Below are 20827 nucleotides of genomic sequence, written 5' to 3' on the forward strand. Positions count from 1 at the left end.
TTTTTCCTCTTCAATTAACACATATTTCAGATTTGTTGAATATTTGTTGAATTGCACCTGATTTGAGTATGCACTTGGAAGCACAACACATTCAGCGAAGTCAATAATTAACTATAGTTAAGCAGAGAGGCATTAAAGTTCTAATTTGAATGATGCTGCAATCAGTACTTTGTGTGCTATTCACTTATCCTTTAGCCCTTGAGCTTTGTAGAGATGCATTCCAATAAACATTTCTGCCTTTTCATTTATTTATAAGATCATTTAATTGTGCCATGATATTTGCTTTTTTGTTCATAAAACTTAGCTCTGGAGATGGAGTGCACTTAAATCTGTGAACAGCTCCAGCTGCTGTTGATGTTGCTACTTGGTTGGCTAATAGGATAGATCTGATTCTTACTGCTTGTCTATCCAGGATGCTGAAAGTCAAGGTCATGCGTATCTGCCCCAATTTTCTGTTGGATCTCCTCCCCATGAGCTTGCCCTTCCCAATGCTTCTTGGGAAAGACAAGAAAAAACACGAGAGACAATTCAGGAATTCTCTGTTCAAAATTGCGCTTCAATCCCAAACTCAAAAGTTGGTTTTCAGAATAGTTGGTTTTGCCTTTGACAGTCCATGATCATGTAATTTTCCAAACATTTGTCAAACATAACATAAGAAATAGGAACAGGAGTCAGCCATACAGCCCCTCATACTGCTCCGCCATTCATTTAAGGTCAGAGCTGATCTTTGACCTCAGCTCCACTTTCCAACCCAATCCCCATGTCCCTTGATTTCCTTAGCATCCAAAATTCTATCACTCTCTATCTTGGATATACTCAATGATTGAGCATTCACAGCCCTCTGGGGTCATGAATTCCAAAGATTCACAGCCCTCTGAGTGAATAAATTTCTCCTCATTTCAGCCTTAAATGGCTGAACCCTTATCCTGAGAGAATGCCCCCTAGTTCTAGACTCTCCCCCCAGGGAAAATAGCCTCTCAACATCTACTTTGTCAAGACCTCTCAGAATCTTATATGTTTTAATGAGATCTCTTCTACTTTTTCTTAACCCCAGAGAGTATAGGCCCATTCTATGCAATCTCTCCTTGTAGGATAATGCTCTCATCCCAGGATGCAAAGGATATCACTGAGGAGGAGAGGCCATTTTTTTCCCTTCTCCATGGCTAAGCTGGCAGAGGCTGGCAATCTCACTCAATGCAAGAGGCTGAAGTATGAACATTAGCCAAGTTCAGAATTCAAACTTGGTCTGTCTTCTAGATGAAAAGACAAATCTTTAGTGTTTGAGATCCAGAGCTAAATATGTCTGATCGACACTATGTTGATTTGGATGGGAAGGAAGTGGTGACCACCTCATTAAATTGAATGGAAGTATTGGGGAGGGAAGCAGCAGTTTCCTTGGGGAAATGGCAGAGTTGGGAGAGGATGTAAGTGCACACATTTAGAAGAGATTGCAATCTGAGTCGTGACAGGAATATGGCTGGATGGATAACAGTCTTAGTGAGGAAAGCTAAGTTTACAATTACAGCAGTGTATTTGTCACGCATTGAGGATGAGGCCATTGTCGGGCCTTGTTCTTGAGTCATCCTTTTAAGATGAACTGCAGTTAATAACACAGAATTTACTGGCGTCAAGGATCTAGAGAGATGAGTGCTGTGAGTCAGTGCCAATTAATTTCATGCCATGAATTGCTGGAAATGAGAATTAATAACAAAGAACAAAGAAAATTACAGCACAGGAACAGGCCCTTCGGCCCTCCAAGCCTACGCCGATCCAAATCCTCTATCTAAACCTGTCGCCTATTTTCTAAGGGTCTGTATCTCTTTACTTCCTGCCCATTCATGTATCTGTCTAGATACATCTTAAAAGACGCTATCGTGCCTGCGTCTACCACCTCCGCTGGTAATGCGTTCCATGCACCCACCACCCTCTGCGTAAAGAACTTTCCACGCATATCCCCCCTAAACTTTTCCCCTTTCACTTTGAACTCGTGTCCCCTTGTAATTGAATCCCCCACTCTGGGAAAAAGCTTCTTGCTATCCACCCTGTCTATACCTCTCATGATTTTGTACACCTCAATCAGGTCCCCCCTCAACCTCCGTCTTTCTAATGAAAATAATCCTAATCTACTCAACCTCTCTTCATAGCTAGCGCCCTCCATACCAGGCAACATCCTGGTGAATCTCCTCTGCACCCTCTCCAAAGCATCCACATCCTTTTGGTAATGTGGCGACCAGAACTGCACGCAGTATTCCAAATGTGGCCGAACCAAAGTCCTATACAACTGTAACATGACCTGCCAACTCTTGTACTCAATACCCCGTCCGATGAAGGAAAGCATGCCGTATGCCTTCTTGACCACTCTATTGACCTGCGTTGCCACCTTCAGGGAACAATGGACCTGAACACCCAAATCTCTCTGTACATCAATTTTCCCCAGGACTTTTCCATTTACTGTATAGTTCACTCTTGAATTGGATCTTCCAAAATGCATCACCTCGCATTTGCCCTGATTCAACTCCATCTGCCATTTCTCTGCCCAACTCTCCAGTCTATCTATATTCTGCTGTATTCTCTGACAGTCCCCTTCACTATCTGCTACTCCACCAATCTTAGTGTCGTCTGCAAACTTGCTAATCAGACCACCTATACTTTCCTCCAAATCATTTATGGGGCATCTGGCACCTCAGTGACTGATGTGACCGATAGTCTATCTCCTTAAACACCTTAAACACAATTTAAGGAAAAGAAACAGAGCAAGGGAAGAGAAGGAAATAGGGTGAATTAGAGCCAAATTAGATACAGAAAGAGAAATAGAGAGGGAAAGAAAAATTAGATAAAGAGAGAAAAAGAATGACTTAAAGGAAAAGTAAGAAAAAAGCTGGAATGAGACTTCACAGGTTCACATTGTTCCCTTTCCGGGCCTCTGAGGTTTACTGTCTTTTCAGGAACATAAATCTCATCATTAAAGGGATCCTTATGTTGTTGAAATACCAGCCCTAACTTTCTGCGGCAGGTTTAAGTCATATTAACAGCACAATCCAGCATGAAACCCACGGGGAGGGTGATGGCGAGATCTTGTTTTTGCAAGGCGAGCGTAAACTCACGGTTTGCACCTCACAGCTTATTTTTCCTCTTCACAAATTGCTGGTTATTTTACATGCTAATAATGTGCGCCTTTAACTTGCCATTATTTTGCCAGCAAACTCTGGCCCATTGTTTTTTGAGGTAAGTTGATAGAAGTGTTGAAGTAACTGCCATTTAAGTACTAAAACTGAACTCTGTTGATATGTCAGTTCTCGTTTTGAATAGAAGCAGTTCAGTGTTTTCAAGTAGAGGTTCACATCAAGAGAAAACGTGTTGCTGCTTAAATAATTGGGAACATTTGTATCAACATCTAATATTTTTGCTGTTTTTTGTGATGTATTTTTTCCTCGTCTTTCCTGTTTTAGCTGTGAATTCTTTACAATATTGGCAAAATGAAATACTGCCATAAATTGAATATTGCATGATGCGAATCCGAATTGATGGGTGGTAACACCCGTTTCACAGGGATCTCAGTTACAATGATGCTATAAATGGGTCTTTTCACTTTGATCTCATGGGACATATAGATGGGGCAGGCAAATTTTTGTTGTGCCATCAATCTGTCTGCCAACTTGTTTCCTCAAATGAAACATTCAGTGATTTTTAAAAGGTACTTTGCTGCAGATCATCCTCTCAGCTTGAGAAGTGAAAGTGACCTACTACTTCTCTTTCTTGAAATGACTGTTTAGGAGGGTGATTTTACCTGCAAAGAAAAATTGCCACACCACCATTGGGGTGGGGGGGAGGCAATAATTTTGATTGCATCAATTGGATACATCTTCAATGGATTAACCATCAAAGTTCAGAACATGGGCAGGTCTAAAAATGGGACTGCTTGAGAGAACCAACTGCTCTTCAGCTTGATTCTGTACATTATTGGTTTCAAGGGAGTTGACAGGTGAAAGAATAATTGGCATCAACTGACGTGGGATAATGTGTGGAGCAATCATAAAAGGAAATTCTGCTGAATTATAGACAACAAAGAATGGCTCTTGTGGCTGAAGTAAATTAATATGTAGGAAACAAAATAAGATACATTGAAACACAAAGTATCTAGGAATAAACTCATTTGTATTATAATTGAATATTATTCACAATGACAGTGCTCCTATTAGGATCCTATTGTGTGATTTCCAATTCTGTCACTACCTTGTCTCTTTAATATTGTTCATGAAAGGCAGTATGGGTGAGAGATGAATGATGAAAACAAAGCATGTCGTTTAATTATGTTTGTGAAATTCTATATTGAGAGAAGAATTGTGAAATCTGCCTCAGTCTGACATACATGCTAACTGATTTCAGGGCATTGTCTGTCTGTCTGCCTTTATGAACAAAAATCAGCAGTACACCAGCTTCCAGCCTTTCCCCACTCCCCAATACAGCTTCTGGTTTTGCCCTTTGGTACTGCTTAGAATCATAGAATAGTACAGTACAGAAGGAGGCCATTTGACTGATCGAATCTGAGCTAGCTCTTTCAAAAAGCAATCTGGTTAGTCCCATCCCTCCACTGTTTCCCAATATCCCGGCAATATTTTTTCTCTTTCAAGTATTTATCAAATTCTCTTTTGAAGGCTACTATTGAATCAGTATCCACCACCCTATCCGGCAGTGCATTCCAAGTCCTAATCGCTTGTTACACAAAAATGTTTTTTGTCTCACATGTCACCTCTGATTCTTTTGCCAATCACTTTAAGTCTGTGCCCCCGATTATCGACTCTTCAGCTATTGGAAACCGTTTCTTTTTATTTACTTTATCTAAATCCTTCATAATTTTGAACACCTTTATCAAATCTCCCCTTGGCCTTCTCTGTTCTAAGGAGAACAACCCCAGGTTCTCCAGTCTATCCACGTAATTGTAACCTTTTGTCTCTGTAACCATTCCAGTGAATCTTTCTGTATCCTCTTCAAAGCCTTCATGTCCTTCCTAAACTGAATTGGACACAATAGTCCAACTGGGGATGAACTAAAGTTTAGCATAACTTCCTGGCTTTCCGTTGGCTTTATTAACTGCTTTTTTAATCTTGCCTTCAAAGATGAGTGCAAAACACCCCCAGCTCTCTCTCTCTCCTTTCACTCCCTTTAAAATTGTGCCATTTAGCATGTATTGTTTCTCCTCAATCTTCCTACCAAAATGTATCCCCTCACATTTTTCTGCATTGTATTTCATGTGCCATGTGTTTGCCTATTCTACAAACTTGTCTATGTCCTCTTGAAATCTACTACTGTCTTTCTCACGGTATACTATACCTTCAAGGTTTGGGCCATCTGCATATTTTGAAATTGGGCCCCAAGTTCACGTCATTAATGCATATCAAAAACAGCAGCAGTCATGTCATAGTACTGAGCCTTGGAAAACATCACTGATCACCTCCCTCCAATCCAAAAAACAGCCAACCATTCACCACAACTCTGTTTTCTATCCCTTAAGCAATTTTGTATCCATGCTTCTATTGCCTCTTTTATTCCACGGGCTTCAATTTTGCTAGCAAGCCTAATATGTCATACTTCATCAAACATCTTTTGAAAGTCCAGCAATTCATGGCATGAAGATTATGGCTAGCATCTCCACAATTTTTGCCCTTCTCTCAGCACCCTAGGATGCATCCCATCTGGACCAGGTAACTTACCCACTTTATGTCCAGCCAGCCTTTTCTAGTATCGCCTCTCAATCTATTTTTATCTCCTCCAGTATCCTGATAACCTCATTTACTATAGCTTTGGCAATGTTCTCTTCCTTGGTAAACACTGTTGCGAAGTCCTTATTTTGTACCTCAGCCGTGCATTGTGCTTGCACCAAAAGATCTCCACTTTGGTTCCTAATCGATTCTGCCATTCCTCCGTCAATCCTTTTACTGTTAATATGCCTATGGAAGACCTGTGGATTCCCTTTAATGTTAGCCACCAACCTATTCTCAATTTCACTTTGCCCCCTCTTATTTCCTTTTTCACTTCTCTACGTTTTATATCCAGCCTGTTTCTCCCTTGTATTATTAAGCTGACATCTGTCAGATGCACCCTTTTTCTGCTTGATCCTACTGTCCAACTTCTTTGACATCCAGGGAGCTCTCATTTTGGTTACCCTCGTTTTCCTCCCTTGTGGGAATGTACCCAGACTGTGCCTGAACCATCTCCTCTTTAAAGGCTGCCCGTCGTTCTATTACATTTCTTCCTCCGAGTCTTTGACTGCAATTTACTTGGTTTTATTGTAGATTGTTTATCCTTCTCCGTAACCAATGTAAACCTTGTAATATTATGGTCACTATTCCCAAGATGCTCGCAGATTGTGAAGTTTTCCACTTGACCCACTTCACTTCCCAGGACTAGATCCGGCAATGCCTCCTTCCAGGAAGCATATTAGTCAAGAAAATTATCTTGTAAACAATCAGAAATGTATCCCCTTCTCTGTCCTTAACAAAATCACTGTTCCATTCAGTGTTGGGATAGGTATTGTCTCCCATTATCACCATCTCAGTAATTTCCTTGCAAATCTGCTCCTCTATCTCCTTCCCACTATTTGGTGGCTATTAAACACTAAATAGTGTAGTAGCTCTACTATTCTTAACAGCAACCAAATATCTCTGTATTTTACCCCACAAGGGTGTAATATTCTAGCACTGTAATATTTTCCTTAACCAAAACTGTACCTCACTTTTTTTTCCTTCCCTTTTCTGAATATTAAGCATCCAATCCTGCTCATTTTTGAATCAGATCTCAGTTATCCCCACTACATCATATTCTTTTGGCTTCTATATCCTGTTGTTGCTCCAAGAGATAGCATCATTTCTAAATGTGTTAGATCACTATTATTTGTTTATCCGTTGATAGCTAAATTTGGTTGATAGAGTCCAAAACAAGGTCTGATGTGCTGCTGTGCTCCTTTTGCAGGTGATCCTCTGGAAGCATAGGGTAACTCCAGGAGCTAAAATAATAAAGATCTTTCTGTACATTGCCCTGGGCACATTGCCAAATCTTTTCCTGGATATCGGGGCTAGTGGAAATACTTTCACGTCATAGGGAGTCGGACTCACCTATGATGGTAATCAAAAAGATGGAAGCTAAAAAATCTAGACTAAGGGTAGAAAAGAGGTAAAAATGTTAGAACAGGATATGCTGCATTTGAAACTGTGCTGGTTGCCTTTTATATGGTACGGTCATATGTGTAATCACTAAATTTGGTCCTAGTGATTAATTCCATTATTTTGCCATTTACTGATGATAGACTAATTGGTCTGTAATTACTGGGGTGGTTTTATTGTTTATCTTGCAGCATTCCAATTGAAAGGATATCCCCTATATTTATTGAGTCCTCCATGCTGACTGTTGCACTTTGTACAATTCTTGCCTAGTCTAACTTCGCATCCCCTGGTGTATAACATCCAGCCTTGGATAGCATCCAGTATTGGTTTTAGCCCCTTACTCTTTGACATCTATGCACGTGATAACAAAATCAATAAGCTTACCTGATAAAATTTCCTTTTCTTCTGTCCTCAACCAGGTGTTCACCTTTGACATTCCTGATGCCTTTCACTCTATTTATAGTCCAACATCAACAGATAAAATGACCACAATGGAGATGGTGGCTGAGAAAATTGTGACACTATGTGCAAGTTTGGATGAAAATCCTGGAGTGCGATACAGAAAAGAGCGCGGAAATGATTACAGGTCCATTTTGACATTTTTGGAGTGTAAATGAGCTCTTTGTTCTCCTTGATTGACGAGCCAATGAATGAATTGCACTATCAAAATGTAGTTTCTGATTTAGTCTTTATGTGAAATGATGACTCTATAATGTATTCTATGACTCCATATTTAATTTGGACAACCTGAAACCAGCAGAGTTCTCTTGCAACAACTTGATTCAAATGATATTTAGTTTAATTGGAACCACATCATCTCTCCAATTCCTAATGGCTCTTGGATTTCTTCCCCTGTGAACAAGTGAGTCATACAAAGAAGATCCAAGGTTCTATTACCCTTGATGCTGTTTGGTGTTCTCAAACAGAGAAATTGCTGTAATTGGCCTCAGAATCCCTGACCTAAGGGGGTGGAAATCAGCAAGGGCACCTGCTCCTGATTACTGTCCTGTTGGAAAGTTTGCATGTGTGGACATTGGTTAAGGACAGGATCAAGTTTCTTGTGGATGCTCCCTCATATGAAGGAATGGCCTGCCAACACTCCTCACTGTCTAGGTTCACATGAAGAATGGCCATTTGTGCCAGGTGCAGTATATGCCCTGATTTTGTGAGAGCATACCCCAGCATCACTCAGCACCTTCCAGAGGGGAGATATTTAGACAGTCAGGGAAAAGATTCTTTGGTACTTTCACATTATTAGCATCCAAAAACCAACTTGGGAAATGATGCTGTGTGATAGGATGTGGGTGTGTGCTTATAAGCACTGCACCCACTTTTGCTCTCTGTCTTACTGTGGCTCTGCCCTTTCCCATGGGGAAGGGGGAAAATTACAGGGCAAGTTACCTACCCACGCCATTATACACACGTGCAGACGGCACAAGATAAGCATCGCAGAGACTTGGGAATAGACTATCCAGTTCGTCAGTCAGGAAATTGTCTAGTGAAGAGAGCGACTAAAGGTGTCAGCCGTGGCTCACTTGGTAACGCTCTCGACACAGAGTCAGAAGATTGTAGGTTCATGTCCAACCAGAGAGTTAAGCACAAAAATCTAGGCTGCCACTCCTGTGCAGACGTTAAATCCAGGCTCCATCTGTCCTCTAAGATGGACGTAAAAGATTGCACGACACTATTTTGAAGAAGAGCAGGGGAGTTATCCCCGGTGTCCTGGCCGATATTTATCCCTCAATAAGCATCACAAAAACAAATTATCTGGTCACCATCACATTGCTGTCTATGGGAGTTTGCTGAGCGCAAATTGGCTGCTGCTTTTCCTATGTAACAACTGTGACTACACTTTCCTATCCTGAGTGGCGTGAAACAGGGCTGTATTCTCGCACCTACACTGTTTGGGATTTTCTTCTCACTGCTGGTCTCATATGCATTCAAGTTTTCAGAAGAAGGAATTTTGCTTCAAACAAGATCAGATGGCAGGTTGTTCAACCTTGCCCGTCTTAGAGTAAAGACCAAAGTACGGAAAGTCCTCATCAGGGAACTCCTCTTTGCTGACAATGCTGCATTAACATCCCACACAGAAGAGTGTCTGCAAAGACTCATTGACAGGATTGCGGCTGCCTGCAATGAATTTGGCCTAACCATCAGCCTCAAGAGAACGAAGATCATGGGACAGGACGTCAGAAATGCTCCATCCATCAATATTGGCGACCACGCTCTGGAAGTGGTTCAAGAGTTCACCTATCACCAGTAGCCTGTCTCTTGATGCAGAAATCAGCAAGCGCATGGGAAGGCGTCTGCTGCTATGTTCAGAATGGCCAAGTGAGTGTGGGAAAATGGCACACTGACACGGAACACAAAAGTCCGAGTGTTTCAAGCCTGTGTCCTTAGTACCTTGCTCTACGGCAGCGAGGCCTGGGCAATGTATGTCAGCCAAGAGTGACGGCTCAACTCATTCCATCTTTGCTGCCTCCGGAGAATCCTTGGCATCAGGTGGTAGGACCGTATCTCCAACGCAGAAGTCCTCAAGGCAGCCAACATCCCCAGCACGTACGCCCTACTGAGCCAGCGGCGCTTGAGATGGGTTGGCCATGTGAGCCGCATGGAAGGTGGCAGGATCCCCAAGGATGCATTGTACAGCGTGCCCGTCACTGGTATCGGACCCACCGGCCGTCCATGTCTCCGCTTTAAAGATGTCTGCAGACGCGACATGAAGTCCTGTGACATTGACCACAAGTCGTGGGAGTCAGTTGCCAGAGCTGGCAGACAGCTATAAAAGCGGGGCTGAAGAGAGGCTAGTCGAAGAGACTTAGCAGTTGGCAGGAAAAAAGAGAGAAGTGTAAGGAGAAAGCCAACTGTGTAACAGCCCCGACAACCAACTTTATCTGCAGCGCCTGTGGAAGAGCCTGTCACTCTAGAATTGGCCTTTATAGCCACTCCAGGTGCTGCTCCACAAACCACTGACCACCTCTAGGCGCTTACCCATTGTCTCTCGAGACAAGGGGGCCAAAGAAGAAGAAGAAGAATACTTCAAAATACTCAATTGCCTGTGAAGTGCTTTGGGACGTCCCAAGGTCATGGAAGGCGCAACATAAATGCAAGTAATTCTTTAAAAAGATATACTTAAAATGAGGTAAACCCCACATTCTCCACTTCCGAAAAAGAGTGCGGCTCAGTTGCTAAGTACACGTATTGTGACCTGTACAATCTGAACCTTGGCCCTCCATGGTGCAGATGTCTCAACTGCACATAGTGCAAGAAATTTGTTAACAGCCATTGGGAACCAAAGCACCATTTAACCACGTAGAGGAGATAGAAAGAAAACTATTTTTCAAGAAGGTAAGCAATGGGGGGATACATCCGTTGCAAGAAATTAGGTGCATACTTCCTCCTGAGTACTTTTGGGTGTAGCACCTTACTTGTGGTTCATCATTTTTAACAGAAAAAATAACGTAAATAAAGAGAGTAAAAATATTGGATTGAAAATGCACAAAGGAAAAACAAAGTATATGATGAACTTTAGGACAAAAGGTACCATACAAATTGAAGACCAAAAAATTGAAAAAGTGACTGAATACCAAAATTAAGAATGGAGGATTGTACAAATGAAGAGGTACTGAGTAGGATTAGGGCAGGATGGTGTTATTTTAGGAGATGGAGAGATACACCGTGTGATAAGAAAATAACAATGGCATGAAGGACGAGGTTGTATGATCAGTGTGTCCTACTGACCATGACAGTGGGGCAGAATCATGGACAACTACAAAATATGTAGAACAAAAACTGTGTACAGCTCAGAGAGCAATGGAAAGGCAAATGTTATACATCTCCATTCATGATCAAATCAGATGTAATGAAATATGCTAGAAAACAGGAGTTAAGGATATCACTCAGAAGATAAAAGAAGCCAAATGGAGATGTACCAGGCATGTTTCACGAAGAAATAACAGGCGGACAAAAAGACTAATGGAGTGGCAGCCAAGAACAGGAAAAAGAAGAAGCGGGAGACCAAGAAGAAGCTGGAGAGATAACATAATATGCCTAGGAATCATATGGGTGAGAGCAGCAAGGGATGGAGATAAATGGAAAAGACGTGAGGAGGGCTACATCCTACAGTGGATGAACACAGCCAAAATGATGATGATGAATGAAGCTGTTAATTTGAACATTTGTTCCCAGGATTACAGATTTAACTAAGTTTTACAGTTTCATTATGTATAATACCTGTAATTAAGTAACTTTCTTACTAAATGTGATTGAACTTTAAAACTTGTTCTGTACATACTGTTATTGCAGTTATTTTTTAATGGACCGTGGGTTGTAATGTACAATTTGACTTGGTTCCCATTGATCGCAGCTTGTTAGTTCACAAAATAAATATGGATGAGGAAGCCACTTCAGATCATCTTAATTCATGCATCTAAAATGATCTAAAGTGTCCCCATTCAAGCCTCCAGTTGGTTCTATTCTAGAGTGACAGGCTCTTCCACAGGTGCTGCAGAAAAATTTGTTTGTCGGGGCTGTTACACAGTTGGCTCTCCCCTTGCCCTTCTGTCTTTTTTCCTGCCAACTGCTAAGTCTCTTCGACTTGCCACACTTTAGCCCCGCCTTTATGACTGCCCGCCAGCTCTGACGAACGCTGGCAGCTGACTCCCACGACTTGTGATCAATGTCACAGGACTTCATGTCGCATTTGCAGACGTCTTTGAAGCGGAGACATGGACGGCCGGTGGGACTGATACCAGTGGCGAGCTCGCTGTACAATGTGTCTTTGGGGATCTTGCCATTTTCCATGCGGCTCACATGGCCAAGCCATCTCAAGCGCCGCTGACTCAGTAGTGTGTATAAGCTGGTAATGTTGGCCGCCTCGAGGACTTCTGTGTTGGAGATACGGTCCTGCCACCTGATGCCAAGTATTCTCCGGAGGCAGCGAAGATGGAATGAATTCAGATGTCGCTCTTGGCTGACGTACGTTGTCCAGGCCTCGCTGCCATAGAGCAAGGTACTGAGGACACAGGCTTGATACACTCGGACTTTTGTGTTCCGTGTCAGTGCGCCATTTTCCCACACTCTCTTGGCCAGTCTGGACCTAGCAGTGGAAGCCTTTCCCATGCGCTTGTTGATTTCTGCATTGAGAGACAGGTTACTGGTGATAGTTGAACCTAGGTAGGTGAACTCTTGAACCACTTCCAGAGCGTGGTCGCCAATATTGATGGATGGAGCATTTCTGACGTCCTGCCCCATGATGTTCGTTTTCTTGAGGCTGATGGTTAGGCCAAATTCATTGCGGGCAGCCGCAAACCTGCCACTACTGATCGTCAAAATCAGCCCTAAGAATACCAGAAAACTGAATTAAAAACAAAGTGGAGATAGGTCTGCATTTTGGAAAAAAAACTTGTTCATTTAAATTATAACTCAGTTATAATTTGGCAGAACATTACTTATGAAGGCTCACACCCAAAATAATGTCTTTCTGATGCTGTCAATCACCAGTAAATTCTGTTTTTATTTACGGTTTCAGCATTGTTTCAATTCCTCCATTGGTTGGTTCACCTGCAGCCGTTTTCTTCTGCTGTCCTGTTTTATGTGTTAGTGTTATTTTGGTATTAAGATGTTGCAGGTCATTGGAACAAAATGTGAAGACAGAGTTCTTTGCCCAGCAAGAACTGATTAATAAGATATGAAACTTTATTAATTGGTTCTGATGATATGAAAGCTCTGTGGTGACTTCTAAGTCATGACTAATTTCTGTCAAGATAGGAAGATGAAATGGATCAGGATTCTCTCTTTCTTTCATTCTGATGTTTTTGTCATTGTATCCAGGAGCACTGAAAATAATGCAGAATGTCTTGCAAACATGGTAGAGGAAAAGCTGGCAGAACATTACAAAATAGATGAGCAATGTTATGTAAAGGTAGGAAATATGTAAAACTTAATAAATTCTTATTCGATCTAAAAGTTTTCAATTGCTTCTTTTGATGTAAGAATGCTGAAGCAAGTGTATGATTGATTGTCTCTTGCAACATATCAGCCTGTCTGGAATACCATTGGGTAGTCTGGTGTCATTGTAGCAGCATGGGATCAGATGGGTCTTTGGTGCTATGTGGGCTGAACTCACCACTGAGTCTGGGGCTATCACAACTTCAGTGTGGCTTGGCTGCACCGCCATTACCTAACCCAAAACTTACTTTGTCCTACACATTAGATGAGCTGTAATGTCCCTCATCGTTTGGGCCTCATCCCAACAGAACCACAAATGGTATAAGTGTATACACATCTACTCCTTTTACACCCTATCATGAGTGACATCCTAGCCATATTTTGGCCAGCAATATACCAAATTATCTGATGAAAATGTGAATACAGGCTTCCGTACTCTCTAGGTGCCACTTGTTCCACATTAAATATGGCTGTTCCAGTGTGATATAGGGCAAAGTGTAATAAAGCTGACCGAGACACTGGATTGAATGTTTTTTTTCAATTCTTTCATGGGATGTGGGCTTCGCTGGCTAGGCCAGTATTTACTGGCCATCCCTAATTGCCCTTAAGAAGGTGATGGTGAGCTGCCTTCTTGAAACGCTGCAGGCCTTGGGGTGTAGTTACACCAACAGTGCTGGAAGCAAGGGAGCTCCAGGATTTTGACCCAGCAATAGTGAAGGAACAGCGATATAGTTCCAAGTCAGGATGGTGTGTGGCTTGGAGGGGAACTTGCAGGTGGCGATATTCCCATGCATCTGCTGCCCTTGTCCATCTATGTGGTAAAGGTTGTGGGTTTGGAAGGTGCTGTCGAAGGAGACTTGGTGAGTTGCAGCAGTGCTTCTTGTAGATGGTACACACTTCTGCCACTGTGCACCTATGGCGGAGGGAGTAATTGTTGAAAGTGGTTGATGGGATGCCAATGAAGCGGGCTGCTTTGTTCTGGATGGTGTTAAGCTACTTGAATGTTGTTGGAGCTGCACCCACCCAGGCAAGTGGACAGTATTCCATCACACTCCTGACTTGTGCCTTGTAGATGGTGGACAGTCTTTGGGGAGTCAGGTGGTGAGTTACTCGCCGCAGAATTCCCAGTCTCTGACCTGCTCTTGTAGCCACAGCATTTATGTAGCTGGTCCAGTTCAGTTTCTGGTCAATGGTAATCCCCAGGATCTTGATAGTGGGGGATTCAGTGATGGTAATGCCTTTGAACACCAAGGGGAGATGGTTAGATTCTCTCTCGTTTGAGATTGTCATTGCCCGGCACTTGTGTGGCGCTAAGGTTACTTGCTGCTTATCAGCCCAAGCGAGGATGTTGTCCAGGTCTTGCTGCATCTGGACACAGACTGCTTCCCTATCTGAGGAGTCGCAAATGGTGCTGAACAATGGTGCTATATGGACGCGCGTAATGAGTCCTGCACTAAGGCAATTTAAAATTCAAGTGTGTGGGGGAGGTGGGCGACTACTTGATGATTTATTTACCTGCATGTGCATTTATATTGTATGTTAGTAACTAATTTGTGGCATGTAACATTTCAGGGAAAAACACAGTCTCAGCTTTTGATAATTGACCGTGGCTTTGATCCAGTGTCGACGATCTTGCATGAGCTAACCTTTCAGGCCATGGTATATGACCTAGTTCAAATTGAAAAAGATGTTTATAGGTAAGAATTGTAGAATCTTTTTAATACAATCCTGCTCTGATACCGACATCTCAGTGGGATGGGAAGGGTGGGAACTACAAAATAATTGTGAGGAAAATATTATAGCCTTGAGTTTCTGCTAGGGGCGCAATGGGGAAAATATGCCTAAAATGTGGCGGACACTGCACTGGTTTTACCAAAGTGAATCCAAGTTTCCGCTCAGTTATTTGCATAAGCCAGAACATAATATCACCATAAGCCAGTGCAATCAAGCAGCATTATTGATTGTAATAGATTATCGACTGGAACATGGCTTTAAGATTACTGAATTTAACTATTTTAAAGTGATAATTTGCTCAAATTATTGCTGCAGCTAAAGAGACAGACCAATCAGTGGTTTCAGTTGACTGCTGGTCACAGGCCTTCTCTAGCAAGGACAGATCAATGGACTGAATTTGAATTCATTTTAACCAAATGTTAAATATGATCAATATGAGAAAAATCAATATGAGAAACAGACCTGAATGAAGCTTCGATTGACTGCCATTCACTGCAGCAGCAGGTCATCAAGGATGGACTGATGTGGCCGCAGATGTCTTTGTGCACCCAAAATTCTGGGTGCAATGCTTGAACAGGCACAATAGGTGGAAACTCGCCTTGCTGACGTGGGCCATGGCCAGTTTTGTGTGTGGGGACTGCTTTGGGCAAATTGATTTTTGAACCAGTGTGAAAGATCACGGAAACCAAGCGTCAGTGGTTATGGGCATAACTCACGTTTCAAATTTCACTATTTTGAGCTATTTCAGTCAATTCCATCCAGATTGCTCTGATAGCTTGGTGAAAAACATTCAGAAATTCCTGGCCTACCAATTTTCCTGGCTCCCCTCTTCGATGTGTTGACTTTTTCTGAACTATAGTCTCCAGCATTGTTATCTCTCTTTTGTGCCTTGTCCAAACATTGCGTATAGGTTTGAGTTTTATTTTATCATCAGTTCCGTTCAAAATTAAAGCACATTTTTGTTGTCAGCCTCAGATTTAATCATGGAAAAATAGGGAAAGAACAAATAAAACATTTTAAAGTAAATAAACAAACTGTGTTCACACAGTATAATGCTAAAAGGAGTTGGCATTGGTTTCTTCCTTAGCACTTCCTCTGCTATAAAACTTTGTTTCACTATCTGAATGTGCAATGAAACCATGTTAAATGCCAGTGGGCTGAGAGAGATGAAGTACTTCTTGCATCAATGAAAAGTTGCAGTGTGCCAATGTTGATATTTTGGGTTAGTCCTGTTTACTGTTAATTTTGGACTTCATATTGTAGGGTAGTGTGTAATTATAGGGTATAAAGCATAAATTCAAGACTTATTCATATGTCATCCTTGTTCATGAAGGTTGGTAGTTAGCCAATCATGTGGGATATGAGAATGGAATCTGTTTCTTTCCTCACCTGGCATCTGTTATATGTAGCTACACACTGGAAAAGTGGCTCATTGATTGGGGGAATGTGGTTCTCTGGAATACAATGTAATCAATTTTTATTCTATGGTAAAGGAATGATATTAAGTCCTGTTTTCGTTTTTTTTTAAATTTTAATAGGTATCAAACAAAGGATGAATCCATATCAAAAGAGGCCCTTTTGAATGAGGATGACGAACTCTGGGTAAAATTGCGGCATTTGCATATTGCCGACGTTGTTGAGTATGTATAAACCTCTTTTATGATGAATTTGAAATATTAGAACATCACAAATGTCTTCTCTCTTCATGGTCTGTACAAGATATAAAAAATTATCAGTAACCCTTTTGGAGCTAATTGCCACCAGTGGTATGTTGAAACTGTCTGCCACAAAGCCCCATGGTACTATTTACCCAAGCCTTTTGTTGTGGTACTGTTTCTAAATTTGTGAAGGATGTACATGCAGCAAAAAAACATTTGGTTTTGGACAAAAGAAACTTGAAAAAATAGCCAACAAAATTCAAGTTAAATAAAAATACTTCCAACATTGATTCCCTATGTTACAGTTTGTGCTGTAAGTGGAATATGTACGTTTGTTTAATACAGACATTGCAGTTTAGGTGCACCATAATATCCGTCTTTTCCCCAATTGCTGTCATTTCCCAAGTGCCAGGTAACCTGTTATATGAAGATATCACTTGCTTCTGTGCGCTTTTCATATTCTGTAAGGCAATCTTCGATTAATTTACAGGCTTAGTTTGAGACTGTAAAATTTCCTATAAGGAGTTTTTAAACTTGCATAGGTATGTTTTAATATACTGTCAACAAAAGCAGATAAAGTCTGGGCTTGTGTACCTTTTTCATTTGGTATACGTAAAATGTTTCATCTAGCATGCGTTTCACACTAGAGGTAACTGGCTGCAAATATTTTTGGAAAAATAAAGAGCCATTTGTTGAACTGGGGCCTGAAACATGCTTTCCAGTCCTGTAAAGTTGCTGTTATAATACAGGAAATACAGCAGCTAATTTGCGCACAGCAAGATCCCACAGGCAGTAATGTGATAATGACCAGAGAATCCCTTTTTTTGCCAAGACTCCAGGGATAACTCCCCCGCTCTTCTTTGAAATCGTGCCATGGGATCTTTTCTATCCACTGATGGTTTAACATCTCATCCAAAAGATGGCACCTCTGACAGTGCAGCACTCCATTAGTATTGCACTGGAGATATCGCCTAGATTTGGTACTCAACACTCTGGAGTAAGACTTGAACCCACAACCTTCTGACGTAGAGGCAAGAGTGCTACCAACTGAGCCACAACTGAAACCAGTTCTGTAAAGTTCCCTCAACAAACAATTAAGCTCCAATTAATCTGAAGCTTTGTTTCCCTAATAACAATTAGACATTGAAGGGACACAGCTATATCTTAGCAGCATAATAATACATTGTCCATTTTATTTTTTAACACTCCGATTGTTTAATACCACAAAGGCTATGGGCCCTGACAACATTCCGGCAATAGTACTGAAGACTTGTGCTCCAGAACTAGCTGCGCCCCTAGCCAAGCTGTTCCAGTACAGTTACAACAATGGCATCTACCCGGCAATGTGGAAAATTGCCCAGATATGTTCTGTGCCCAAAAAACAGGACATATCCAACCTGGCCAATTACCACCCCATCAGTCCACTCCCAATCATCAGCAAAGTGATGGAAGGGGTCGTTGACAGTGCTTTCAAGCAGTACTTGCTCAGCAATAACCTGCTCACTGATGCTCAGTTTGGGCTCCAGACCTCATTACAGCTTTCGTCCAAACATGGACAAAAAGCTGAACTCCAGAGGTGAGGTGAGAGCGACTGCCTAGACATCAAGACAGCATTTGACCAAGTATGGCATCAAGGATCCCGAGCAAAACTGGAGTCAATCAGAATCGGGGAAAACTCTCCATTAGTTGGAGTTATACCTAGCACAAAGGAAGGTGGTTGTGGTTGTTGGAGGTCAATCATCTCAGGCCTAGAACATCACTGCAGGAGTTCCTCAGGGGAGTGTCCTAGGCCCAATCATTTTCAGCTGTTTCATTAATGACCTTCCATCATAAGGTCAGAAGTGATGATGTTCGTTGATGATTGCACAAAGTTCAGCACCATTCGCGACTCCTCAGATACTGAAGCAGCCCATTTCCATATCCAACATCCAGTCTTGGGCTGATAAGTGGCAAGTAACATTTGCGCCACACAAGTGCCAGGCAATGACCATCTCCATCAAGAGAGAATCTAACCATCTCCCCTTGACATTCAATGGCATTACCATCGCTGAATCCCCCACTGTCAACATCCTGGGGGTCACCATTGACCAAAACTGAACTGGACCAGCCACATAAATGCTGTGGCTACAAGAGCAAGCCAGAGTCTGTGAATTCTGCGGCGGGTAACTCATCTCCTGTCTCTTCAATGCCTGTCCACCATCTACAAAACACAAGTCAGGAGTGTGATAGAATACCCTCAGGCCTGGATGGGTGCAGCTCCAACAACACTCAAGAAGCTCGACACCATCCAAGACAAAGCAGCCCGCTTGATTGGCACCCGATCCACCAACTTCAAAATTCACTGCCTCCACCGCCGATGCACAGTGGCAGCAGTGTTTACCATAGTCTATATCTGAACAATAGCACAAGAGATCTAGTATTTTAAACCCCATAAAAAAGGGGCTGCAGCACCAACACTGTGGTAGGCTGTGGTTTTCTGCTTGGAGTCTTCACTTTGTGACTTCCCAATTGCTGTTATCAGACCAGGTGGAAGGCAGACACTTACTCATTGATGTAACAAAAATTGGTGAAAATCTTGGAGCAGGTTGCCTTTGTGGACTGCAGAGTAATGTGAATATTGTCCTGAACAGTTTATTTATTTTTATTTATTTATTTAGAGATACAGCACTGAAACAGGCCCTTCGGCCCACCGAGTCTATGCCGACCATCAACTTTCCATTTATGCTAATCCTACACTAATCCCATATTCCTACCACATCCCCACCTGTCCCTATATTCCCCTACCACCTACCTATACTAGGGGCAATTTATAATGGCCAATTTACCTATCAACCTGCAAGTCAAATTACTTTTGCAGTTTAAAAAAAAAAGCTACAATAAAAATGGTGCAGTAGAGCATAATGTGAGGGAGAGAGAGAAACACGAGTTTGATTTATTCCTCTCTCGCCCCCATTTCTGAGCTCTTGGTCCAAGCTACAAGAACCCAGTTGTCCATCGGGAGGAAGCGAATTCAAAGAGCCTATTTTCGTTGGGCATCTCTCCACCATAAGTGGCATGGCTAAGTTAGAAGAAATCTGCTTTAATATCTTTTGCAAAATTGTAGTCGACAACAGCTGATGTAATGTTACAGTTAGCATACATTCTAGATCACTTTAATTGAGGACTTTTAGTTGACTGGTTGGTTAATGAGCTATTATACAGTACAGTTAGCTGCAATAATTTGGTTCTGGACAGTTATTGTAATGACTTTTCTCTGCCAAAATGTTGAATATCGATTTCTTGGTAACTGCTGACCTGAGGTGTGCAGAGATTTTGCCTTAAGAGCTGTTAAGCCTCGAGATGAAGTTGTACTGCAACATGAAAGGTTATGGTGATTCAAGATATAAGCTAATAAATCACAATCACAGCCAATACTGTGAAATAAAGTAACCACATAACAAGAATACTTGATTTAAAAAAAAACAAGTATAAAGCATTGAAGACCTTTTTTAGTTTGAGAAGAAACAGTGCTTCAATTGTCACAATGTTGCAGTATTTTTTCATGAAGATGTTGCTTCTTTTAGTAGTTACTCATTGATTAACAATCAAGCTATTAAAATTTAAATCTGAATGCACTCTCTATGATCCCAGTAATATTAACCTGCAGTTTAATTGCATTAAACGCAGATGTAGCAGGGGTAAATGCTAAAGTTGCTTTGATTTAAAAAGTAAGCCTTCTTTTAACTTTGTTTTTAAATAGAAAAATACCAAAGTTGGTAAAGGAACTTTCCAAAAGCAACAAGACAACTGGAGGAAAGGTAAGTATTTGAGCACATTTTATATAATGAGCATTCCATGAGCTTTACACCATGAGACTCCCCAGAGAGTTAAAGTGACAGGATACCTGGTATTGAGGGCTGGTCGCAGGCTGCTATTTTAATTGCTCCACTGTTGCCAGCTTGACTGGCACAGCAATTACGGCCTCTGTGATTCGGACAAGTGTGTATGTGTTCTCACCTGCTATCCCTGGATCAAGGCTAGCATAATAAGTTTGAAGGTCGATTACACCTTCTGGCAATCTCTGCATCTGCTATTTCTAAACCATTATCCCTCTTCTGTTTGAGCAAAGGTTCTTGGTTTGGCTGCTTTCAGAACAATGAAGGGGGAAGGAAACATCTTAACACCTCTTGTAGGTTCCATCCTAGTCTCTATTCCTAAATGGCTTTGCTCTGATGTTAAAATTATCCCTCTTGTTCTAGATTTCCCCCACCAAGAAAATAGTTTCTCTGTATCTACCCTATTGAATCCCTTTATCATTTTAAACACCTCGATTTGATCACCCCTCAA

General features: G+C 41.7%; 1 protein-coding gene across 1 annotated transcript in view; it reads left to right on the forward strand.

Moving 5' to 3' along the window:
- The window catches only part of stxbp3 (syntaxin binding protein 3), an 80853-nt gene that overhangs the window by 33524 nt on the left and 26502 nt on the right, over window positions 1-20827 (forward strand). Inside the window, exons 7-11 of the mRNA XM_068037578.1 lie at window positions 7580-7746; window positions 12993-13083; window positions 14682-14806; window positions 16382-16483; window positions 20241-20298. Of these exons, the coding sequence (XP_067893679.1) occupies window positions 7580-7746; window positions 12993-13083; window positions 14682-14806; window positions 16382-16483; window positions 20241-20298 (543 nt within the window). The remainder of the gene's footprint in view (window positions 1-7579; window positions 7747-12992; window positions 13084-14681; window positions 14807-16381; window positions 16484-20240; window positions 20299-20827) is intronic.

Source organism: Heterodontus francisci, chromosome 8 (assembly GCF_036365525.1).
Source record: "Heterodontus francisci isolate sHetFra1 chromosome 8, sHetFra1.hap1, whole genome shotgun sequence".
In the NCBI taxonomy this organism is placed as follows: domain Eukaryota; kingdom Metazoa; phylum Chordata; class Chondrichthyes; order Heterodontiformes; family Heterodontidae; genus Heterodontus; species Heterodontus francisci.